The 26,645-nt window shown below is 38.3% G+C and overlaps 1 protein-coding gene across 6 annotated transcripts; it reads left to right on the forward strand.

The window, feature by feature from the left end:
• On the forward strand, positions 1–26,645 carry impg1b (interphotoreceptor matrix proteoglycan 1b). Of its 6 annotated transcripts, XM_026152727.1 has the most exons (19): positions 1–973; positions 5,374–5,589; positions 7,817–7,983; positions 8,099–8,121; positions 8,428–8,462; positions 8,685–8,731; positions 8,828–8,980; positions 10,384–10,442; positions 11,290–11,480; positions 11,563–11,985; positions 14,278–14,903; positions 15,419–15,508; positions 21,032–21,251; positions 22,343–22,553; positions 24,300–24,485; positions 24,599–24,782; positions 25,461–25,544; positions 25,695–25,714; positions 26,001–26,645. In XM_026152727.1, the coding sequence occupies exons 1-19, from the start codon at positions 907–909 to the stop codon at positions 26,041–26,043; spliced, it is 3,045 nt and encodes a 1,014-aa protein (XP_026008512.1). In that variant the 5' UTR covers positions 1–906; the 3' UTR covers positions 26,044–26,645. The 6 variants fall into 6 exon arrangements, with proteins under 6 accessions (XP_026008512.1, XP_026008511.1, XP_026008513.1 ...); XM_026152726.1 differs by lacking the exon at positions 25,695–25,714; XM_026152728.1 differs by lacking the exon at positions 25,695–25,714 and having other exon boundaries at positions 11,563–11,952.

Consider the following 26,645-nt stretch of genomic DNA (forward strand, 5'->3'; position numbering starts at 1 on the left):
TGTCAAGGATGCTGCTTATTTCATAGCTGTTAGTGTCGCAGCATCATGGGATTGGACGCAAGAAGAACTAGTCACAGATAGCAACCAAAGAACAAAAGCACACCATAGGAAAGTGCTCTCAAGTAAATTACCGAACTGGTAATGGGAAGGAAGGTCAGTAATGTTCTTCTTCAGGACCTAGAGGAAAGAGTCTTAGAGGCTCAACATGCCTGTGCAGCGAGAACAACAACAAAGCACATTGTTTGTCTGGTAGCTTGGTGTGTAGGACAGAAACAAACTGCTGACCTCTCTTGACATCTATAGGACGAAGAAGAGTTGGGCAGCTTTACAGTTGCACATAGAGGCAGACAAAAACACAAAGAGGCTGGTCGTGAGTGATCAAGCCCTAGCAATTGCGGGCAGTAGTTATCTGGTCTCAGCTGGTTGGCAGATCCCCACTTTTGTTCAGCTGACAGACGAGGGTCCAGAAGGTGACTAACAGGATGAGGCCAGGGAGCCACGTGGCCCCCTCGAGGATTACAAGCAGCAAGAAGAAGGTAAAGAGATTACGCTCAAAGCAGAGCCTGCTTTTTTAACCTTGTAACTGTTGTTACACTGACAGCATGGAAGGAAACTCCTGAGCCAAAATATCATCTATTCCCAGATTCTCTTCCTTTGCCTCTCCTTCCTCCCTTGCTCCCACTGCTCGTCCATTCATGCAATCACCTCTGCAGTGTACTGGGATCCCACAGCATCCAGAAACTAACGATTGCAGAAGCTGAGTTTTGGTGCCTGCCAAGAACTCCTATGCACCGATGAGGAGACTTTTATACATTCTGCTAAAGGACTCGAGATAAGGAGATTCTGGATTTTATTGCTTTTTGCCACAGTCACTTTACAAATGATAACTTTACACTTTAGCCCATCATGCTTTTGAAGTCGGGACTATGCTTAACTTTGTGTCTGTTTACCCTCCAAGCAAGTCAAATCAAAGGTAAGAATCATCTTGTAGAATGAAGAAACTTTCTTTAAGATGCATCTGATTGATAGCTTACTAAAATTTAGAAAATAAAAGTGACTGTTCGCATTCCTTTAAGTTTGGCCAGTGACAAATTATCCTTTAATGCAAAGATCTACCTGCAAGTTTGTTTGTTTTTTTTTAGCAAATTTAGTGGTGAAATTTAGAGGAACAACAGGGTATTTCTGTTTTATGTGCATGAGACTCTGTTACCTAAATTACTCTCCCGGCAGGCTACAAAATGCCAGTTCACCCTCGGAAAGATCTTTGATTTTTAGATGTCAAGCAAATGTCAAGCAGATAACGAACCACTCTTAAGGTCATGAATATTCAGTGTGAATTAAACTGGTCGTGACATCTAATAGGTGTTCACTGAGAAAGATAGCGAAATTTCAACAGGGATAACATTTTCATCGGCACTGGTTGTCTTGTTCAGTGTGATGTGCCCGGGTGAGCTCATTATCCTGAAGGAAACAAAAGCCATTCTGTTCCCAGTGTCGCAGGACACTAATCTTTTCTGGCTTGTAATTCTGCTGTGGGGCCTTTTTGCGGATGCACTGGGCATTAAGGCCCGTGCCAACACTCCCTCCTTTTGCCTAGGCCCTCGTGTCTGTGCATGTGCAAATGAGGCTTCAAGCAAAACCAATTCAAATGTTATGCTATGAATCTTAGGAAAAAAATGATTTGGCAGCTTAACTTGCTGAAATGTTTGGAAACTATTTTGTTCAATCAGTCTGCCTGACAGTCTCTAAACTGGAGGCTACGTTCCTCATAAAGCTACAGGTTACAATGCTAAGCATTCATTGTATTTTCTTGGTCTTATGCTACATTTGGATTAAAGAGTACTGCTTATTTCAAAGGGTTTTATTTATGTAGTGGAGTTACACATGCAACATATTGACAAATGCAAAGTAATGAACATCTGTCTAAATAAGGCTTCTTTATAACTTCCAAGTTTTTACATAGAAATAACATCAAGCATAATGAGGTTTCTCATGTGATGTCATGTGGTCGGTTTTCAGCATTAGTTTGTTATCATTTTTATCATTAACTCGGTTTTCCTGGGTCTTTTCATGTGTGTTATGAATAAATCTTCTTTTTTTCGGTACCGGTACTAGTTTTATTTTGTTGTATTTATCTGCGACACCTAAAGTGAAAATATTGTCGGGCATAAACCGGTCTGTGGCGCAAAAAAGGTTGGGGACCGATGGGCTATAGCACTAAGCCACAACTTTTACTTTGAAGGCTAGTTGTTAGCAAGAATTTGCAGACGAAGATACAGTCATTTGTGGCAATATACAAGAAACCAAAGCATCACCTTTTCTGGTTTGTGTTGCACTTCTCACTGCAGCCCAAAGACCACCCAGACAGTGTTTGCAATGTCTGTCGCTTACACTCAAACTGCGACCGCAGCAATAAGCTAGTAACCAGTCACAAGGAGGTTTATATCAGCTGGTTTGGGGAATTTTTCCCTAGTGACAGATTGTTGCCAGGCAGTCACCGATTGGTCTCTACATCTGTGTGACTGGAACAGTGACCGTCCAGCAACCAGTCAGTGATTAATCATTTTCCCCCTCATGACTGATGGTTGTGGACTGGTCCCTAGGTCACTCGATCCTACAGTGATTGTCACGTGTCCCAAACGGCGGTCAAGTTAATGCCACCTGATTAGCGGTCACATGTGTGCAAAACCTAAATAGGAGACCCTATGGAAACAATCGCCACCAACATACTGTATGACTTCCAAAAAGATTATGAGACTGAAACTAGGACTCAGTCTGGGACTATGTTATAAAAGATGGACACAGCCACAGTGATGTCACCTGGATTTCCACCTTCAACTGAAGCATTGGCCTGTCACTGTCTGAGTTATTTCAAAGAAGACATGATAAGTGAGGAATTGATGAGACAGTAGAAATGTATTTTTATAAGGTGGCAGAACTAAGATGCAGATAGTGACACTGCATCCATCTTTTATGTACAGTCTAAGGTATTAATTAAATGAAGTTAACATAAATTAACACGGTGGACAAAGATAGAGTGTACACAAGCATTGCCAGCTGCTTGATTGCAACACATATTCTATCAATGTAACAGCTTTGCAATAAAAATCATTTATAATATTGCACAATAACAGTAATTCAAGTACACTGTCCACTCACTGCAAATGTTTAAACTCACTTCTTGAAACTGTCACGTATGACAATGTTTGTGATTCACAATGCACTGGTGCAACATGCAAAACAGCTCCGTGTGCTTTTATAGATATGCAAAATTTAAGTACTGAGATAGCCCACTCTCTGTATCTCCCCAGAAATATACCAGCTTCAGCTAAAAGCTCTGAGTCGAATACAATTGCAACAGTAATTACACACTCCCTATTTCTATTTGTCCGTATTCTTCATTCTCTATCCTAATCCTGAAAAGGCACAGTTTTCTGTTTGGGCTCAATGACCTCCAGACTCTGTTTTGGGGCTCATAAATCCCAGCTTATTCTCTTAAGAAGTCCTCAAAGGTTTGCCACCTGGCACGACAATGATTGCTTTCTTCTAAAATAGCTTTATTCAATGGGGTAACTGTGTTGGAGAGACTGACTGGCACACTAGCTTTTGTAATGGCGCACAATTACCTTCCTGTAATTCACCAGTGTCACTGAAGCTCGTAAAGATTATTTAATTAAACTGATCAGAAAATTAGAGCAGCTCTCATCCTCTGTGCAGCATCTCAGCGGTATAATTCATGGAAACAGGGGAATCTGTGTCATTTCTTCAATGCCTTCATTTGCAGAATTGTTCTTTTCTAACCACTGTAGCTAAATTCAATCTCTTTAAGGTTTGCTATAGATGCACACCCTTATTCGACAGTAATCCACACGCACGCATTTCTGCTCATTCATACTTGGACGTGGCCCAGCACGATCTCATCGCTTACTCTTTTAGCCACTCACCAGTCTCAGTGACGTAACGTGGGTTAAGCTGCACAAGGTCACTTCAACTTAGAAAGTCTTTCTCCATATGTCTCTGCATTTTTCCAGTCACAAACAAGCACCTCTAAGATTTAGTCTCTGGATGTCTTCATATTGAAGTAAACTTACAAGCTTGAATCAGTGTCTGCGCCTTTAAAAAATAATTAAATCACACACAGAGGCTGTCTTTGGATTAGACAGTCCTAAAATACATGTACTCTATGTGTGATTTCCTTTTCACTACAAATGCTCTTTAAAAGCAGCGGTAAAGCAAGCAGCAGTTAACATACCGTAGCACAACTAAACAGATGGCACCTTGCTGGATAAAATACCTGTCAAATTAAATTCTCTCTGCTGATAGTAAGTGCTGGCTGCCCATTTTCTGATATGACAAGATTAATAAGGGTTATTTGAAAGGGCATGACAGCATTTTAGGATTGCGTTTCCTTAAATCTGGATGGATTTTTTTGTGAGCCACCTTTTAAAATGTGGAATTCTTCATGTGAAATATATTTTGGCTGTCTCGGTCTTATTTGTAATTTTTTTAAACCCGGATGAGGCGATATTTGGGTGAGATGATATAAAGCTGGAGCATTATCAACATAGACGGTATAAAAAAATCCCATGAAGTCACATCATGAAGCCTCAGCGTTTTTGCCATTGCTGCTGCGACTGCGAAGCTGCATACTCATTGGCTACTGACATGTGATGGACAAGCTGTTAGTCACTAAACATATCCTGAATAATCCACTTATCTGACTCTTGATCACATGATGATGATAATTGAATAAAACTGATAATTGATAAATGATCATAATTTACAAGATGAGCCTAATGTTCAATTCAATATGACCTGAGCACTGAGGTCATGACTTCTATGGAACCAGAAGTCTTTTGAAGGCATTTGTGCTTTGACTTCACTTTTTAGAAGCAGAAAATATTTAAATTTTATCCTGTAACACTAGTGAAGACTGACAAACCTGTTTAGCAAGGTCTGTAATTCATTGTGATACTAAACAGGAAATTGATGGCTAATTCAAAAAACAATAATACGCTTATGCCAGATTAGTTGGATTCCCATCAGCAAGAAATAATGAACCTGTTAAAAATGCAAATAACAAAGAAACACGTTGCTGTTTAATGCAAACCATTCAGCCCAATTTATGCACAATATGTGACTCACTTTGGAGCATTTAGTACATGGAGTGCAATTTTACCTTTGTTTTGTCACCCATCAGTTGTTAATTATCCCAGCCATCCACACAAACACTTGTACTGCTGCGGGAGAAATCTCACACCAACCTGACAGTCAACAGAATTACATCCACTTATCATGAAGTGTTTGATTATTCATGTTGCGAGTAAAAACATTCTGCCTGACTTAATAACTTCTTCTTTGTGACTCTTGCAGACCTTCACGACCACAGTTTTTCTGGACTCAGGGATGTAAAGTACCGACACTTTCTGGAAGCTTCCAGGCCAATCCCACATGCAACCAATGTCAGAGCAGAGCAGGGTGGACATCGGGGAAAGAGGTCAACGATCTTCACTACGGGTGTCAAAGTGTGTCCCCAGGAGAGTGTGAAAGCAGTCATCGGCAGCCACCGGGCCTATTACAAACTCAGAGGTGAGATGAAATGAGCAGTGTTAGACTTTAGTGTAAGCTTATACTGTACATGGAGTCTTTAAACATTTACTTTGTGCCTAATCACAGCAGAGTGTATTAGTATAACAAGCCTGTCCTGAAATATTTAGTCTATTAGAATAAGGGGCAAACAGAGATGTCCTAGCAGTTGAATGAACAGCTACCAAATTGGATGTTTTATCCAATCAAAACATTTTGTAAAGACAAGGTTTAGTCAGCTAGGTCCATAGGATTTTAAACCAGTGGATTTTAGAGCAATCGATATGTGACTGACATGTAATTCAGGAGTTTTAACAAAAGCAAATTACCTCAATTTTTAAACATAGTCCCACACATTCACCTGATACTTCTACAAGGATTCACATCATCAATAAATGTTAGTGACCTGGTTCCACTGGAAGCTGTAGATGCCTGTGCCACCATCTCTGATGGATAGTCGATGAAGTATATTTATATTTAGTCTGTCTAAAGAGTTTTTTTTCCAGGACTATGAAAGGCTAATCTGGCTTTCCTGTTCTTAAGTGTAACCAGTGGTTTGTATGTTGTTATAAATCCTCTGTATTCATGAAGGAGTCTCTTGACTGTTGATTTTGACAGTCTTGTTGAGAGTTTCTTGACTTAGTTAGATGTTGTGAAATAGTTTTTCTTAACCAAGAGAAGACTTTGGGGATCATCTACTTTAGCTATCTTCTGTGTCCAGAGCAGGCCAGCGAATTCAGTCTTTTTAAGAATATAGCAGATTTTTTTAGCCATCAGAATTGTTGTCTGAAGGCCAAGAAAGATGCCAAGCAGATTGACTTTACCAAGTGGATCATCATGGCCTTGCCATATTGGTCCATTTGATTGACCTTTATTATAATTATGTATTTATTTGATTTGATTTTCGGTTGTTACAGACGGGACAGACATGACTGGGGGATAGGACAGGGAGAAAGAATGAAAGAAAGAGAGGAAGAGAAAGAAAAATAGATGGGAGAAGAGATGGTGAGACAGGGGGAAGACAAAAAAAGAAAAACAACAATGTAACAGATTGTTGATTGAACCACTGGTAAAGTTTTTGCAATCTCTCTGAAGAGTTTATTTTGTTTTCTCGTTGTAATGAGGGCCCCTTCACTTGCATCAACACTCTTTGGACCTCATATTTAGAGTTCCAGTGAACATTTAACAAATACAAGTTCAATACTTGAAATAAACTAATGATTTTTCAGTGTCTATTTGTTATAGAACAACAAGAAGACAGGCCGTATCAGGCCAATTTACCTTGGAGCCTCTCCCCTTATTTTAAAGCTGAAAGTCTGCACTTCAATCACATCAAATTGTTTTTTTTATTTGCAAAAGAGTTTGTTCTAAGTTCCGTCATTGCTTTGGTCGCAGACCACATTGCCACAATAGATTTAATGGTGCTATGTCTCTAAATCTTAATGAATCTCACTGAATACTCCCTCATCCATGGTATGATTTTGATATTTAAAAAAAAATCGTTAGAGTCTAGCTACACTGCAAAAATCCCTCGTCTAAGAAAGATGGGTTATCAGTGATTTAATAAGCTAAAATTGCCACCTTTGTCTTTGCAATCGGTTATTTAAGTGTCCCAAAACAGCTGCAGTGGCGTATGATTTTAAAATGAGGCAGATTAATTTGTTGTATGGGAGATGCTCAAATCATTACAGAAATGATTTTATAAGAGAACAAATTTCCCATGGGCATCAAGTTATTGAACAATATGGTGCTTGTTTCAGCCGCAGATGCGGATAAAAAATAATGTCGCTTCGGGACAGCTTTCTGTTTATAATTTTAATTTTTGCAGAAATGTCACAGGCACAGAATGACTTTTGAATATACACTTTGACATTTATGAAACAACAGCTATAATACTGTTTGTTGCGGTCTCTGTTATTTCACATTAAATCTGTTTTGTGATTGAATACATCTATAAGGTACTGTTGTATGTGTGCTCATATGTAAAGCTCCATTGAAATTCCTCCCCAAAGGTCATAATAAGCCAACTGTAACCTGTAAATCATGACTAGCTCTGTATACTAACCGATGGCAGGATTAATATCAACAACCCTCTTTAGCCTGAGTTATGTAATTGTTTTCTAGCAGGAATTCACCTCCTGTCTATTTATTTTTTCTGTCCTTTTGATTTAAATCAGATCAGATGGTGTCTTTTTTGGTAGTACTTTAAAAAATTGTGATTTATCTTCAGTTTGTCAGGAAGCAATTTGGGAAGCTTTTCGGATCTTCTTGGACAGAGTGCCAAACTCAGAAGAGTACAGGGCCTGGGTTTACACCTGCCAGCATGAAAACCTCTGCATGGACGACTTGGCTCACAATTTCAGCAGCTCTCAGGAGCACCTGGACATGGTCGCCAGAGTGAGTGTGGAAGTCCACTTTCCATAACAGTACATTTGTACTCTGTGCTTGCTTGGTGTAATAGTAATGTAATAGCTGATATCATTTCGTGTGTGTGTTTGTTTTTAATTTCCAGAGAGTAGCTGAGGAAAATGAAGGGTAGGTAAACTTCCCTCTGAAATGTGAAAGTGTTTTCTGTGCGTGGAGTCATTTTTTTTAAGAATCAGCTACACTCCAGAAAGGAGAGGCTTTTCTTTTCTTTTCTTTTCTTTACTTTTCTGTAACTGTGTAAAGTGCCTAGTAATTGCCAAAAGACTGACAGTTTTTTAATATATGTTGTTTTTGCAACAGCAAATATTTTTACACTCAATTACAAACAGAAGAATGTTGCAGATTTTTTTTTTAAAAATGGTGAAGGTGAAGATCCCTGAAGTTTTTTAAATAGTATTTTTCTTCCATTTTCAGAATTGAATCTGGGACTGCAGAGCCAGGAAGTGAATGTGAGTTTGACAGATAAACACCATTAAGGTTGAACCAAAACAGACTTGACTTAAGCCACAACCACACGCCGAGAGATTGGTTGGCAATCCATTGGCAACCAACAGTCGCTAGGGAAAATATGCATTTCCCGACTGGTTGGCGAGTAGTTGTGTCGTTTTGGGCGTCATAAAACATTCATAAAGATATCATGATTTAACTTATATGTTGCTTTATTGTGTCAGGCACCTGGACTCCACCTGTGATTCTCCTTCCAACTGAGGCTGATGTGGTAGGTCAACTATAACAGTTAGAACATTAACTCATTGTCAAGTTTCAGATTTTTAATTAGTAGTAAAAAAATGCCATGTGGATTTTGGTTTGCTAGGTAAAAGAGATAAACCCCAGCATGATGAAAGAAAACTATGAAGAGTATATTGTTGAGTTCAGGATCACCATCGTGGATCCGACATACAGCGAACTGCTCAGTAACCCCGAGACTGCACAGTACAATGACATCGCCCGAGACCTCAAACAAAGGGTGAGTTTAAGCATCAAGTCCCCCTCTGTATCTTACTCCTGTGATCGTCTTATTCTGTCATTAAAAACAAAAGCCCTTCTTAATGGCGGTGTTATGTAACAAGGTATTCGTGATTGCCAGCTTGTATTACATTGCAGCGTTAGGTCTAACACACACCCTGATTGATTTAACAGCTTTAAGGGTAACTGCAGGACTTAAGACTTCTAAATGAGCGTGAGCCTGGAATAGTAAGTTCTAATTATCTCTGACTAAGAAGGCCGGGATAGATTCTCACCACAGTTCAAACAGCCACTAACGCAGAATTTCGTTAAAGAAATAGGTGTAACAGTCAGCGAAAAAATAACGTTTTATTTGGGCAGGTCTGTGAAAAACTAAAGACACTCTTACGGCTTCTACAGGAATTACGAGTGCAAGTAGAAGCTAACAGATTGCACATCTGAAACATTCAGGTGTGTGTTAGCACTGTACAATATTTTTTTGCTCGTGGAAATTGCAAAAAACAAAGCAAAAAAACACCAAAAGCTTCATCTCCATGAGATATGTGGAGATATATTTATCGCAATCTGCAGCATCACGTTCGATGAGAAACAAACACAGCATATTCTAATGTTAAATGTGAGCTTATCTCTCCAAAAGCTAAAGCTAGGCTAAAACTGGGTCATGCAACAGGAGAGTGATTCTAAGCACAGCAGTAAAACATCAACAGAATGACTGAAAAAGAAAAGAATCAAGGTGTTGTAATGGCCTCATCGAAGTTCAGATCTCAATACAATTTAAGAGAGCTGAGGATCTACGAATGCCCACAAACTTACTTAAAGTCATTACTGCTAAAGGTGGTTATTGCAGCTATTGAGTCATGAGGTAATTCAGTAGCTTGCATGAGGTACTTAGTTTTTTACAGGACTCCACAGAGTCCTAAGCTATCCTGTCAGTACCATACATGCTCTTTATCAGCTTTTTCCAACAGGTTGAAGCTGTATGAGTGTATGAAAGTCCCATTCCATTAAATAAAAATGCTGCAGATGTGTTTTGCATCATTCTAAATATGCATTTTTCTGCATGGGGCTGCAAAGAGTGTGGACAGATTTTCGAGTAAGTGTAGTGTCAGGGAGCTGTTTACCTAGTTCATGTAGCTTTCACGGCCTAAGATCTTGGAATAATGTTAAATCTGGTGAATTGAGAAAATTGCATTAATGCTGACTTTAGTTCACTGTGGGCATTACAAAACTTCCATATATGCCTCATGATTGCAATAGTTATGCACTCCATAATGTCCAAGCTGGATTCAAAAACTCCAAGTTAAAAATTGCTCTAATTTTTTTTTAACAGTAACAACAGAAAATTCTAGGATTTCTTTCACATTTGTTTTAATTATTTTAATGCTCTTTTCATTTTTTCTGCAGATGCTTCATGTGTTTGAAAAAGTTCCAGGATTCAAAGAGATACGTGTTCTGGGATTTCGGTGAGTTAAAAGAGGATTAATTAGTGTTGGAGCTATTTGTTCTTTATTTTTTATTTTTGTTCTTATTTTTGAAATTAGTTAAAGTTTGTTCGTTTACTTATATTTTGGGGTTTATTTGTCGGTTAATATTTTGTTTTAAATGATTTGTTTGTTTGTTGTTATTTTGTTAAATTAGTTAGTAAGAGCTGTAGGGCCATTTTTTCTATAAATAAAGAGACTGGTTTAGGACCAGCATGCATTGGGGTGGGCCTATGGTTTTTTACCAGAGCAGGAGAAGCAGCAGGAAGGATCTTGTTATTGCTTGCCAAGATGGATAAATAAACCAAAACTCTCAACAAAAATGTTTGGACAATGGACTTCTTTTGCCTGCGTACGAAATATTACCTCAATGCAGCAGTGGCTTGTGGACTTTAAGTTGTGGGACGTTTGATCTTTCAAAAGTAAAGGAATTGCCACTACAATTAGGTTTATCGTAAAAAAAGAAAAGAAAAAAAAAGAACATAGAAATGGAAACATTGATTACGGTAAAAACACATCCTTCTTTAGTTTTCCCTTAAAATTGATTTTATTGAAACATTTCATTGCTTATGTCTCGAGAGAAGCTATCCCTTCTCTGTTTCATCTTATCTTTTGGCTTATGCCTGAGTGAACAACTATTACCACTGTCAAAGGAGCTTGCAAAGAAAAGCGTCTGGACTTCTTTAAGTTGCTTGAAGACGTTTCACCTCTCATCCGAAAAGCTTCTTCAGTTCAGTTTCAGAACTGAAGAAGCTTTTCGGATTACCACTATTACCACTGGAGTCTGTGTGTTGTGAGGCTTTCTGACATGATTTATCTTGTTGCCCAGACTGGAGGATGTGTCTGTACGGTATGCTGTGGTCTTTAATGGAGAAACAGAGCTGAATGAGGAACCTGAGGGTTATGTCACAAACACAGGGGAAGACGTAAATGCTCCTAAACTAAAGCACATCATTGTAAAAGCGTTAAAGCAGGAGACATCACTACCACTGGACATACAGACACTAAGCTTTGAGGCTGGTAAGCAAAATATCACACATTTACCTGAATTAGATATTAAGTTTGTGTTCAACATTGAAGTATTTTAACACTTCCTTCTCAGTAACCACAGTTTATCCAGTTGCTGAGCTCAACTTGAATCCTGTTGAGACTGTAATATCCGAGGACGACACCACAGAGGCACCAACAGAGGACAACGCTCTCACCCAAAGTTTCTTCCCCACCTTGGGAGTGATTGAAACCGCATTCGAAGCTTCTACTGTCAAACCAGAAACACACACGTTTGTGCCTTTCATCCCCAACATCCTCCCAGAAGTCACTTCTGCCTTCACAGTGGAGAATCCTTTATCGGCAGCTGTAGAAGAGGAGTCCACAAACGATGCTGCAGATGAGGCCGTTACACAAGGAGCAAAAGTGGAGACTCTCACAGAGCAGGTGGAGGAAGCGGAGACAGAGGTGGAGGAAATACCATCAGCTGAACATGAAGAAGGAGGTGAGGGTGAATCAGAGGAGGAGGTAACAAAAGGTAAGGCTTCCTCAGGTTAAATGTTTATAAAGCGGGATGTTTCAAGAAGTGAAAGCTCTATTGATTAACCCACCAGTCTGCGTAGTGGGGATTCCATTAAGAGGTATTGACAGATAACAGGAAGAACTCAACAACGTGGCCATCATTATTGGTTTTCTATATCTTGTTTCTCTTAATGGTGGTAAAGCTGTTGAAGGATGACCTGCTGTTAAGGGCTGGGCAGCTCAGATACATAAACAACATTAGTGAGGATCGAAAAACAAAAGACACCCAGGCAAGAAAAGTAGGGAAAAGGAGCTTACAGTAAATTTTCAAAATTAACAGAAAAAGGCAGGGAAACAAGAATACAGATAGTAATATATGACAAAGTTGTTCCCGGTTGTTTGTACAGAACATTCATACTTCAGAGGAAATAGGAATGTCAGTACAATTAGATGTGGTGGTTCAGTTGTGCAGATGGAGATTTTTCATGCTGAGAGGATACATTATATTAGAACCCATTACTAAGTAACAACTTGCCGGTGGTCAAGTCATTACATTCTCATGCTGTGCAGGCCAACTTAAACCAGCAACAACTTGATTTTTGAATTCCAGACGAGTTTCCAAAGAGACTCAATATATCATGTCCTCGGGCATTGAGAGAAATGTGTATATAAAATGATGCACGACACATGTGCTGTATTATTATTTAGAGGAATGAGTAGGAAAACTTACAATGCCACTTAAGTTCACTGATGTTTAAAACCCTGCCACAGCAATACAGTCAGGTTAAGTTGTGGACCTTGAGCCACTGTAAAATTTATATTCTTTTCATTGAAGACATTGTGTTGTAGATTTGCTGCAGTGCTTCAGAACATTTTCCTGTTGCATGACACAGTTTCAGCCAAACTTTGGATGTCAGACAGATGGCCTCAGATTTGATTCCAGATTATTTTGGTAAATAAAATCCTAGTTGATATTATTTCACAATAATGTGATTTGTTCACATGCATCTTTCCAAAGCTCTTCATAACCCTTCCTAAGGATCCGTATCTGTTCAGTCTTTTTCTAATTGCGCTTTCATGTATTTTAACATTTAACATGCTAATTGAGGGCTGTGGAGTCTGAAAGACAGTTTTTAGGGGTTGTTTTTAATTTCACTGAGCATTGCATGCTCTGACTTTGGGATTAATTTGCCAGCAGCTCTTTTGAATATTTTCTACTCGGGAATAATCTTTTTCGCTTTAGAATAGTGAATTTCAAATTGTTTGAAGATTACCTTACGACACTTCCCTTATTAATGGGCAGCAACTTTTGCTTCTCTAAGATCATTGTTAATGTCTTTCCTCCTTGGCATTATCTGAAAACACACCTGAATGCACCAGACCAGCAAACATCTGGTCTACAGAGGTTGTGAAAGTTGCTGATGAACAACTAACAAAGTGCATTTGATTATCAGCACCTGGCTGCAACTTACAGCCTAATTCCTATGGAAGATGTAAGAGTGTAAGAGTGATGTGCAAACTTTCTTTTTCACATGAGTGGAGAAATTTGGTGAGATTTTGGCATTATAGTTTGTCTTTTTAGTCTCTCTACTTACAGTTAGGCTAAGCAAGGATAACAGTTTCTTTACTCTTGTTCTAAAAGATGAAATAAATATAATAATTATACGAAGAAACAACAATAAAAGAAAAGAGAGAGCTGTAAGTAACTATGGTTTAATGAAATGGAACATGGAGTGAATATTAAAATGACTGAAGTGACTTGGCTAACAGCAACAGCAGCAGATCAGGGTATTAAATAAATGTGACTGGCATGGCCTCAGACATACAGTCAAATGATCAAAGCAGGGAGATAACAAGATCTGGCTCAAACAGCATCCTATGATTCATAAGTCGCCTGCAAGTGGTGCAGCTAGACAGCTAGTTATTTTTGTCTTCTGTGCAACAAATTTATGTGGAAGTACACCACAAAAAATTATACATAATATGCTTTTTGGGGTAAACTTCAGATACTCAAAATAAAAAAAAAATATAAGCACTGTTGCTAAAGTGTTTTTTGCATAAGATATTTAAGATGATAAGATATCCACATGGGAATAACTGCTGTAGATGAATGGTTCCACATAAAAGCTCTCCTAGAAAATTATAGTTACTAATGTAACTCAAATTCTATGATTGCTCATGCTGATCACTCCTTGTATCATCCTGGCTCTGCCTGTATTGCAGTTATGGTCATACATAACAATAAGTGTACAAGTACATTTAAATGCAAAATATCTTCTTCCTTTTCCTGCTGTATTTTACGTTCAAGAACCCAGACAAGCTGATGGGGGGAATGAGCATCCAGATCAAAAGGATGAGGACCTTTCTGTAACAACTCCAAATCTCCAGCCTAAGGAAGTTATGACTGATGCTGAGGTTTTGACTGACCTATCACTGCCTACTTACCCTATCCCAATTTTGGAGATGTCTATCACAGAAACAGCAGCACCAGTTTCCACACCATCACCACTTGAGGGCAAAGTCCAAGGCATTGAACCAGAAACAGATGTGAAGTCTTCGCCATCCCCTGAGGATGCCAATGAGTCAAGTGGAGGGCACAGTGGAGTAGCCCCGGTCTCAGTGGACCTTATTGCTGAGAGTTCAAACAGTCAAAAGAAAGGAGGACAGAGTCAGAATGGTACAGAGTTGGTGTCCAAGCCCCATGAAGTGGAAAGTGGTAGTGGAGTCGCCTCAGAGTCTGAAGAACGCCCATATGAGTCCACTGCTGCCCCAATCATTAGACAAGCCAGCACACCTCTGATGACAGCAGTGGATAAGAGCAAAGAGTTAGTGGTTTTCTTTAGCTTGAGGGTCACTAACATGATGTTTTCTGATGACCTGTTCAACAAGAGCTCTCCTGAGTATAAGACACTGGAGAATACGTTTCTTGAACTGGTAGGTACACAAGCATTTGTGCTTGATATTGTGCTTCTCCATGTTTCATTCTCATACTTGCTTTTGTAGCCCAGAGATGAAAACTCTCAGTTTCAGAAAGTGCAACCATCTTTCCAAAAAAACTGAAAGTCACTTTGTGTTAATAAAAGCACAACTGAATAATTTGCCAATCGATTAAACCCTACACGAAGAGAAATATCCAATGTTTAAATCAGGATTTGTTTTTAAAAAATGTGTTTACTTTTTATATAAAACACCTTAAAAGGGTTATTGTTCCAACTTTTTGGGAATGGGGTTTGGGAATTTCTTATTCTCTGTTTTGTTGTTCTATATTAGTGAGGAAGCACAGTGCAATAAGCCTTATCCTCACACCAGCTTTTAATCCCAAGAAGTTATTGTAATGAATTATAAAAAGTTATATTTTTCATTATTAAATGTTGTTTTCATTATTTTTGTAAAGTGAGGTAAAGCTTTAAACAATCGCCAAGGTGGTAAAATGATTCTGTTTCACTCAGACACAACACTCTGGGTCCAGAAATTCGCCAAACCCTGGAGCTTCCAGTAAATCTGGGCCTAGGAGACAGACGACTTTAGCCTCCATACCGGTATTTTTTTCCATATTGGAACTGCAATATAATTCTAATGCCTCAGAGAAAGTTAACTAACCTTTTCCAAATGCAGTAACTAAAAAATCACGACATCTCTTAACATTTCTAACAGTTCTCAATTATTCAGCTTTAAACTTAAGCTTTACTTTCAACCTTGTAGTAAATTATAGACTCTCCTGCTAGCCTGCTACAATGCATAGTTTTTATCTGTAAGTCTGATTCTGTTTAGGGGGTTTGACTTTGTGTGTTTCGCCTTAATGTTTGACTGCAGTTTTGCTTTTACTGCAAGATGTACTATGACGCAAAGTTGTTTTGCTAGTGCTTTGCTTAATGAATCATCAAATCCCAAATTTTAAATGTAGAATATGTAAAATTCAAAACCAGGCATGAGAAATTTTGTGCCGCCATGCAGACGGCTCAACAGGTTTTCTCTAAGTTGAGAATTGATACCAGTCACGGGGCATATCATGTTAAAAAGAAATAACCTTCTCATGTCTAGGTTATGTGTTCAGCATAGTTGACCATGGTGATGTTGCCAAGCTAAAAGAGAGTCACCATTGTGACACAAAAAACTCCTGTTGCATGGCCTCAGCTTACTTATCTTACCTATTAATCTTGCTTCCTGGTACAACTCTGAAGTCTAGACTCTCTTTGACTCATTGTCAGCATACTCCTGGTTTCTGCAAACAGAGGGGTGGCCATGGGTTTCTCAAAAGTTTCTCTATAAAAAACAGTAATGATTTTCTTTATTGCTCAATCTGTGTCAGGTTAGCTTAGCACAACATATCCCATTTGCCACTTGAGGTCACTGACCCCAACCAAGTAACAGAGCATCACATCACCGCTCATAAAATCAGTCTAGCTAGCTGTTTCCCCACATTTCAGCTCTTAAAGGTTGCCTGCAAACTTTAAGGATCCTACATTTTTGTGCTAAGTTAGCTAAATCAGAGAGAGTCATATAAATCTGTGCACCTATTTCTTTAAAGTACAACACTGAAAGCAAAACATCTATGTAGTTATCCGTGCTTACAAGCTTTGTGGGAAGTACTGCAAATGTGCTACTAGCTGACATTGCTTTGTTATTATTTGTGAGCCTGTGAGTTTAAATTTACGTGTAAAGTGTATACTTCTTCAGGTTTTATCTTTTAAACTGGGAAATGCAGTATGCAGTGAAAGTGTCCTGCAGTTAGCTATTCACCGCAGTCTCTGACATTTATTTTTGCATTGTCATTTATTTATTGGTATGTGTGATTTTTGCTTGTTTGGGGCCTTAAAGATTAACCCAGAGAGTGGCGGAGTAAATAGTAAATAAGTGGGCCAAGAAAATATAGTACAGATGTCACATAGCTTTGTGAATTTTGTATATGTTAAAAAGCAACCTAGCTCAGGGCAGTGTGAGTCATGGGACCTTGGTCTGCCTTAGTCATTGGTTGTGACCCGAGGTAAGAAGCTTTAATTCTAGTCAGTTCCAGCACCACACACATTATGCTATTAGTGGTTTCCATCTGCTTAGTGTGATGGCAGTAAAGTTTATATGGACATCTGCATGCATTTTGCATCATTTATTCTGAATGGGTACCTGTCCAAATATGCACACTGTATATATGTACTACTATTGGCCAAGAGAAAATGAAATAAAGCCAATCACAAGCTGGACAATGTTATGTTATTTTATTTGGATATTTGAGTGTATGACCTGCATATATTTTATTTTCCCCCCAAAAAAGAAGTGTACATTAGCTGCTGGCATGTATGTACATGAGGACGATGTCTCTTTAAACCTGCATTTGCTACAAGCATCAAAGAAAGAGGCATCACTTGACATCTCTGTTTAGTTTTGATGCTTGCCCCTAGGTATTTTTAGGCTCACTCAGAAGAGCCCTGCGTTCTGTGTTATGTAAAGACCTTCAAATCAAGAAGAAGCAGCAATACAAACTGGATTGTATGCATGCAGTCATGCCAGTGGGCATAGGGAACATGTGTATTTAAAAAATATATAAATATATATATTAAAAAAATATGCATAAAAATCCTGAAAGAATAACACAAACAACACTCCATCTCCAATCTTTAATGGTTGCCCAAACCCCAGTTTCTGCAATTCTCCTTGTTAATTAATGTATTTAGCCGTTTTCAGATGAGTGCACTGGTAAGTATTTACTATACTTAATATATTATTTTGTCAGCACCCATTAGGATTTTTCAGTCTTCCTTTAAATGGGCTTTTTAAATAAAGACAGGCCCCAGTGTATCCAGGCGGGGTTATAAATCACTAAAACAATAACGAAGAAATGTCAAATAATGCATATGATGCAGCCCATTTAAATGGATGCAGTGTTTTCTTTGTTTTGTTCAAATATACATGAACAATTAGCCTTCATACCTTTTACCACACTCCCCCATTACTCCTGTACCTACTGGTTTGTGAAGCAACCAATAAAACTGGATATGGAGGTTGGAGGGACTTAGTTTGATACAGCAAATCAAAAAAATTAAAAACTTATGGAAGCAAAATACTTCTTGGGACTTTTGACACAGATGCAGGGATATTTCATTTGGGTTTTCCAAAGCAAGAACCAGTAGATACATGTGTAACCTCAGAGAAGCAAATGTGATTGTGTCAGACTGATGAAATCATAGTTTGTGCCATGCATCCTGCAAAGGTTTAGTGTATATATATATATATATATATATATATATATATATATATATATATATATATATATATATATATATATATATATATATATATATATATATATATATATATAAAACATGGCAATTTAAAGTATCTTTAGCGTCTCAGTACAGACTCTAGTGAGAATTCTTGTAAAGAAACAAGCTTTGACCTTGCATGAAAGTCAATATAGCTGGATTGGTCATCTAAAGTGGGTGATTATAACTCAACGATTTTCTGCATTGAGACAAATGGATGACCAAACAACAGTGTGAATGTGTATTTATATTGCAAGCTGTGGCCCATTTGTTCTGGATGGTGGACCCTCCAGTAGCTACACCTTCCTTAGCTAAGACTGTTAGCTATAGGGAGCTAGCTGAGAGTAAACTGCTTGTCAATGATAAGTGAAATAACCAGATCAGAGCAGAGCTCCTTAAGGCCTCTTATCTCCCTCTCAACAGCCAGGCCTGCTAAAGCATCGTAATCTCTCTCCCGCACACTGTGGTGGTTTGATGTTTGCCTCATCTGTAGTGAACATGGAGTGGCTTGAAGGAGAGTGGTTCAGATCGATGGACATTGATGTAGGCCCATTACTTGAGCTGGTTGACTTCCTTCCTGCCTAAACAGCTCTGCAATCATTGGTTCGAAGTCCCAAAAGATTGGCTTCTCACTTATCTGGACTGCAAAGTCTGACAATGCGGGGATATTTTAAACATGTCTGCATGGGAAGTTAACTTTAACTTAAAGCTAAGACATGGCTGTGTAAATATAGAGTTCCAGACAGGTGCTGTGTTGTGTACTGCCTTTTAAAAGAAGAAGGCAGCACAGACGCAGTGAAGCCAATGTGTTTGTGCTTGTTGAGTTTTGTTGGCTATTTGGACCAATGAGTTACCTTATTGCATTTATTTGTAAATTAACACTTTTACCATCAACTTAACAAGTTTAACTGATATAAATCCCCCTAGTGTCAGGTGGCAAAGGAATAGCAGTTATCTGTGCTCCCAGAATCCTCTGTTCTCAGGGTGTGTATGTTCAATATTCTGGTGTTTGGGTCAGCATTATCATTTTACATGTGCTATACACTATAAGCAACTATAGATTATGCTTTTATGGTTCTCATGCGTTGTCCAAATACTGACATATAGCAAGATCCTTGGAACACTGGACCCTTTCCCATTACATGCCATACAATATAAGCCCGGGGACCACGGGACCCCGTGGAGCATATGCGGGTGGCTGTAGCTCAAGACTTCTAATTAAAGTGTAAAGCACTTTGAGTTGTTGATAATACCAAAATTGAAGTAAATAAACTCATCACATTTATGTAGAACTCGAGAGATCGTGACCCTTTTTTATATTTCTCATACTTCTTTGTCATGTTTCCATTATGTATCATGTAAATGTGGAGAACAACCTAACAACATAGCGTTGTTCCTGCATCACTATAATGTTTTTCTGAGACAATCAATCCAGCTGTTGACATTTTAGAGCTTTTTAATTAGAGAAAATATTACTCAGTGTAGAAGTTTGTCATCGGGTTTTTCTGCCTGGCTTTTTGTCGCATGGTTACCATTGTGAAATATTCTATTTGAACCCAAACATTATTTTCCCCCTTAACCTTAAAGTAACCACTGTAATGAAACCATGAAGGAGAAAACCAAACAGAAATAAAATCAACAAATTACCAAAGTAAAATCTAATCAGTGTTGATGACAACTGTAGACCTACATGGACTTTATTTTTTTGATAGGATTTCTAAATGAGTTGCTGCTTGGGTTCCTCACCTCTTTTTCCTTAATTACCTTAATTAATGACAGCTCAACAACATGGTTGGTCAGTTAGGTAATGTAACATCTTAGGAAGAGAACCAGCATAGGAATGACCCTGCAGTTACTGCTAAATATGCTAAACAGCCTACTGTATGTAGTTTTTTCTTTCCTTTTTGTGTCATTGTAATTCGTTTCTAATTAGATGCTATGGCATTAAAAAAAAAAGCTAAAAGGAAAAAGTTGTAAAAAACAAGTAGGAACAGCAGAAAGGCCTCTTCCCAGCTAGCATGTAACAGATTATTAAAAAAATGGATATGATACGTCTCAAATCAGTCTTGACTATGCTTCTCCTGTGCTTTATGTTTGTGGGGCAGTGTTACCACAGTAAGGCTGTAGTGATGCACAGATACTGGATCCAATAAACATTTACTGTCTGCCTTTGTGTTACTTTAAGGCACTTTAGATAAAAGCTTTCACTAAACAGTACAGTATATATTATAGATAGACTTGAGTTAGCTTTGTTGTAAGTGTATCATTTTTTGTCCCTGTGTTTTCTGACTGTTTTGCGACTAGAGTTAGCATGATTTGTGTTCTTATACTAATGCCTATGAACATAACCCTAATTTTATTCTGGATCTAATTACACAGCCTGAGCAGTGATGCCAGGATTTCATGCTTGCATCAAAATTTAATTATGAACTATTCATAGCATTAACACTGCAAAAAGTGACCTGAATAGCAAATTAAAAAAGAAGAAGAAGAAAAAGCTGTTGTATCATAGTGGCAGAATTAAATACTTCTCCTCCCCCGGGACTTAATCTCAGGAGGGAACAGCTCTTTTTTGACATAGGGTGGCACGTGTCTGGCATAATTTAATTACACCCAAAAATCAAAGTGAAGAAGTCCCTTTCTCTTCTTGAATCAAGAAATACATTTGTGGGATTTTTTTCCCCCCCCACAGATTACTAACTTTACTAATGCCTTTTAAATAAACATTGAAAGAGAACTGCTAAATCAAATACTGAAATAGGAGCTTCTCAGAAATGAATATGCTTTTCCTCTCATTCTCCACAGCTTTTGCCATATTTGCAGTCCAACTTGACGGGATTTAAGCAGCTGGAAATTCTTAACTTCAGGAATGGAAGTGTTGTGGTAAACAGCAGGATGAAACTGGACAAGCCCGTACCTTATAATGTCACAGAAGCAGTGCACTGCGTGCTTGAAGACTTCTGTAATGCAGCTTCCAAAAGGCTTGATATTGAAATTGACAGTCGCTCCTTGGAAATAGAACCAGGTGAGATGTTCTTGCTTGTCCACTGCTCTGATTTGGTTCTTCTTTGTATTTAATAGAAAATAAATAATAAGTATACACTGATTAGTGTGTAATTATGTGTTCTGACAAACTGATGTATTCCCATGACCTTGACCATGACAGAGGTCAAATTATATATGACCATTTAACATCTGTACATGTGTATTTCCATCCTCTTTCTCATTATGTGTTACTCCTCCAACTCTTTTCTCATTTCCACACCGTCCCCTTCCCATCCTCAAGTCTCACCTCCTGAACTTAAGTCAGAACTAAAACACATGAAAAATGCATAAACTTGTTTATTTATCTCTGACATTCTTGCTATTACCTTTTGTAATACAACCTTCCTGTCTCCAGACATCTGACATAAAGCTAGCTAAACAACAAGAGCTGGTTCTAAGCTAACGTTACGCTAGCTAATGTTAGGCTCAACTGTCCTAAAAATCACACTTTCCCAGTTTGATTACCTCTCATATCATATGAGAGGTTATTCACTAAATGTTTGAGTCCAACAATGTGACAACTGAGGTAAACAGCTAACTGACAGTCCAGAGTTGTTTGTCCTAGAGGGCCACCCACCATAGATAGTATTATGCACTTGAATTGGAAGGCGTAAGAAAACAGAATTCAGCTGATTTCAATGTGAAATCTAATGATATCTAGTGGCAAGATTTTACACACTACTTTTAATTTTGTGTGTCTCCAAGCAAAAGCGAGATCACAGTTCATTCCCATGTTGTGTGAATAAAATATGCAGGCAAGGCATAGGGAACAAAAATCCTTAATCTGCACATGCAGTGAATTATGCTTGTCAATATCATAAGGTTCGTGTTTATCTGCTGTCTGTTCACAGACTGTAACAAAGGTGTTGTGTATTGTGAGTTCATGATCGCATGGAGCCATATTAAAAGCACACGAAACAGAAAGCAGACACCTCTTGTCATATCAGTCAGCATGCCTTCTTATTTCCCCTCTGAATCTGCAAACATGGAACGACTGCATTAATGCTAGTGAACACTCAGCCCTCTGTCTATATTTCTTTCACCTCTCTCTCCTGTTTCCGTTGGTTTTAGCTGACCAGGCAGACCCCTGCAAGTTCCTGGCCTGCAATGAGTTTTCACGCTGTGTGATAAACAGTTGGACCAACGAGGCAGAGTGTCTGTGTGATCCGGGCTACAGCACAGTGGACGGGTTGCCTTGTCAGAGCACTTGCACCCTGCAGCCAAACTACTGCCTTAACGGAGGCCTGTGTGAAATAATCCCAGGCCATGGAGCAACCTGCAGGTACACACAAGCTGATAAATGAAAGGAAGCACAAACAAAATGACCTTAAAGTTTATACTAGGTCCTTATTTTTTATTTATTTTTTTTAGCTGTGTTTGGATTTGATCCCTGATGTCACTTTCAGAGCCTTGAAGTTGGAAATCCACCATGTTTGTTTTTATTTTTCATTTGTTTTTCTTTTCTTTTTATCTTTATCCTGAATTGTAAGGCTGATGTAAACGTGTTGCTTTGTGGTGTACTCAAGGACATCCATCTCCTGAGAGCTGCTTGCTGAAAAATGTTGAATTCTACAACTGTCTTTAACAAAATTTAAAGAGATGCATCTGGAGGCAGTGCAGTAAGGATGAAAATGTGTATTTATTAATAACAATTATTATTATAGTTAGGCATCCAACTCGTAAAGGCTTTTTTAATTGTTCACAAATTTATCTTCAAGGATCATTCAGTCATTTATCAAGAACGCTACATATCTTTTTAATAGAAAGAATTTTTAATGTTTATGCAAATTTATACATATGCCATGAGGTATGTATTGAGACACAGGAACCTGAAAGCAATAGTGAGCTCTTTTGAACACGTCTCAGGAAAAAGAAAGCAAATTTTTCATTTTCTACTATGAAAAATGTCATTACCTTCAAAGGGTGCTTCTTTCTAACTTCCAGTTAGGTCTGCAAATCTGGACAGCGACACAATTTTCATAATATGAGCTCTGTATTTCACAGTAATAGATTTGTAATTAAATGGCACATTTAAGTACAGAATTTCTTTGACCCCAGGGTTTGAAAAAATATACCGTTTTAAAGTTTTTGCAACTTTATAGACTGTATTGCAGACAATTACTGTCAGAATTCACAGTGCACTCGCACACACACGCACACACACAAACGCACACACACACGCACACAGTGTGTTTTAGGTCACTGTAATGTCAAGTTCCATGCAATGAACTATATTGCATTGGCAGAATCAGTAAAAAACCCCAGCTTTTTTTAGGTTCTCCTGTCGCTTCGTCACTAAACACTCAGTGACTAAGTCCCACTGGAACACATGGCCATGCATGTTCCACAGGTGCTGAACCTCATTAACCATTCTGGTCTGCTTCCGTGCTTTTTTCTTAGCATCATTCTGTTACACGTTGATCTGAATTCCATCTGTCTTCTAGGTTTTTTTTCGATGTTTTTGAAAGGCCATTCACTATGCAAAAATAGCCTTTCTATTCTTGAGGCTGATGAATGGTTTTCACTATGTGGCGAAGCTCTCATAAAGTCGTGCCTTTGTGGAAGAATGTTTAATGACATGCCCATCTGCTGGAGAGTGTTTTTGACTTGGGGTGAGGTTGTTAAGGGGTTTTCTTTACCAAGTGATCATCCAACACAGTTATCTTGCATGGCCTTCCAGGCCTTTTTAATTGGCCAAGCTCAACAGTGTGCTCTTTTTGTTCTCAGAACGTACCAAAGCATTGATTTGGACATTTTTATATTCCTGCCCACTCTCTTGTTTCTTGTACTTGTTTTGTTTTTTTGCAACCTATGCAAGGCATGTATCACTTGAATCGAAAGCTCTTTTAATCCCAATTTTGGGTTCGCAGTAACAGCTTCCAAGTGAAACGTCACAGATTTTTTTTTTGCTCAACTGATGATGAAATAAGAAAGGCCATATTTGGCCATAACTGTACCCAGTTATTATATATTAAGATTTTATTAAAATATTGTGCATAACTGCATGCATTTTTCTCATCTCTTTTAGATGCCCCGTGGGTAAATATTGGCACTACCATGGGGAACGCTGCAATGAGCTGGTGTCAGTGCCGGTAGACCCGTCACTAATTGTAACCTGCCTTGTGGGAAGTCTCTGCCTTGTTTGCGCCGTCCTTGGCATTATAATATTCATCAACAAGAAATGCATAAAAACCAGAAAGGCTGTAACTTTGGTGTAAGTATGAGCCCTATTTTGTGTAGTTTGTTTTTGTATACGTAACTATTTAGTCATTTTGTGTGGTATAGCCTACTGTTTCAAAAGCATTCATAATCTCCTTTACATTGTAGGCAGACTCTTGCCCCTTATGCCTTTGAGAATACTTTGAGGGAGAACCCAGTATTTGAGAATGACGATGGTGTCTTAACTCACGTGTCCACATTACCATGCCCGTCAACTTCTGCTTCCTCCCAGTCCCAACACTCTGAGCAAGAACATTTTGCCTCCATTGAAAATATACATCTGAGTATCGAGGTACACTGTGCTGCGTCGCACAGAAGACTAAACCAACTAAACTACTAACCTCAGCTCTTTGGCTACTAATAACTAAAATACTCCAACCAATTCTGTTCTAACAAATACGTTAGTATTATTTAACTTAGAGCAAACTTTGGGTTGATCTCCATCCTTCCATGCATTTAATCTAGGCTGACTTTTCATTTGTATTTAAAATTGCTCTGATGTATCTTCAAAATATCTGCCATAGACTGACAATCTGCTCAGGGTGCAGCCACCATGTCAATCCAAGACAGCTGGGATAGGCTCAGTGACCCTCAATTGGATGAGCAAAAGAAAATGGATTGATTGGTGGACGAATTACATTACAATGTGAAAAATATACTGCAGATTAAATCATTCACTGGGACTGAACATCCTCTGGTATATTCAGTAGACACTCAGAGGCTTTTATCGACAAAATGAAAGAGTTAACCGCATGATCCATAACAAAAACCCAACCGCTGTGTGTAGTTTTAACAGTGAACTGTGTGCTGATTGCTGTAGGTAGAGTCTCCTGGAGTAGACCCTTGAATAGTTAAGTGTTTGCTTTCATTTGCCTTTTATATGTTTATCCTGTTCAAATGCCTTTGTTTTAATAATACATTATTGAAGCGCACTGTAAATATGAAGCTTTTCTACTGCCTGCCTACACAGATCCCCAGACAACTCTACACAACAAGATCAGAAAGATTAGTCTCAGAAATGGTGGATTTTCATCACTGTATACCACACAATGAGGTAAGGAATATAAATGCACAATGTAAAATTGAGCTGTTATAAGATGTAGAATACATTTAAAGTTATATGCACTGATATTACAATTTAGGTGTTCAATAAGATCTAAAAAATAAGAAAATGTAATAACTTTAAACTGTAAATATTTTACAGCTATATGATGTTTGCAAAAGGTAAACCATCCGAACAAGCAACTGTTTGAATGATTTTTCTTTTTACTCACAAACCAAATCACTGTTGACATTTGTGCAATTATCGCATTAACGCCTTCAAAATAAATTCTAGACCTCTGAGTAGTTTCAAAATAAAATTGTGCCCATCAGCACTTCAGCAGCGTGCCTTTTATCATGTACCTTATGATTTAAGCAGTGCAAGCAAGTTGTAGATGCAGTTTCATTTTGTCATGTATAATTCCACCTGAAATGAGTCCGTTTTTATTTTTGCTCTTGTCTGTTCCAGACGTGGCGACTGTCAAATGAATACAGAACGTGTCATGTTTTAAGGGCATCGGATAATGAATGTTTCGAAGTTTCAGTTCTCTGATGACTCCTTGTTCGTTTGAAGATCCGTCAACACACTAACACGGTGCGAAACAGGAGGGAGGAAAAAAGAACTAATGTTGCTGTCTAACTGTATATGGGTGCAGATACCGTAAAGCAGTGATCAAGTTTAATTGTTCATAGTGATGAAAGTCTCTTGTTAGACAGAGAGCTATGGATACTGCTGTGCACTTAGGTTGTGTTCAAGTGGAAGCTAATATTTATTTTATATAATGAATGGTAGGAACATTTCCTGTATACCCTTGACAAAGGTTTTTCTTTCCTCACAATGAGGTATTTATTATTTACATAAATACAAGGTGTTTACCACCACCTTGCTTACAAAAGGTGGTATCTTTTGTTTAGACTTTATGATATTGTTTACGGCAATGCCATCTTTAACATTACTGTGTTCCAAAAAGAGACTGAATGCATAAAGTATTTGGTCATACTGCATTATTCCTAGAAAATACTGGCGTCTGTACCATTTACAATTTTTAACCACTAATCATGTGTCCATTAATACCAGGACATTTGTTTTTGCACATTCTATTTAAAACAAAAG

Source organism: Astatotilapia calliptera, chromosome 19 (genome assembly GCF_900246225.1).
Source record: "Astatotilapia calliptera chromosome 19, fAstCal1.2, whole genome shotgun sequence".
In the NCBI taxonomy this organism is placed as follows: domain Eukaryota; kingdom Metazoa; phylum Chordata; class Actinopteri; order Cichliformes; family Cichlidae; genus Astatotilapia; species Astatotilapia calliptera.

Coding starts and splice junctions, on each gene's coding strand:
- impg1b (XM_026152726.1), top strand. CDS start 907: ATGCTTTTGAAGTCGGGACTATGCTTAACTTTGTGTCTGTTTACCCTC. Junction 8,732..8,827: donor TTCCAACTGAGGCTGATGTG/GTAGGTCAACTA, acceptor TTGGTTTGCTAG/GTAAAAGAGATAAACCCCAG. Junction 24,783..25,460: donor ATATACATCTGAGTATCGAG/GTACACTGTGCT, acceptor CTGCCTACACAG/ATCCCCAGACAACTCTACAC.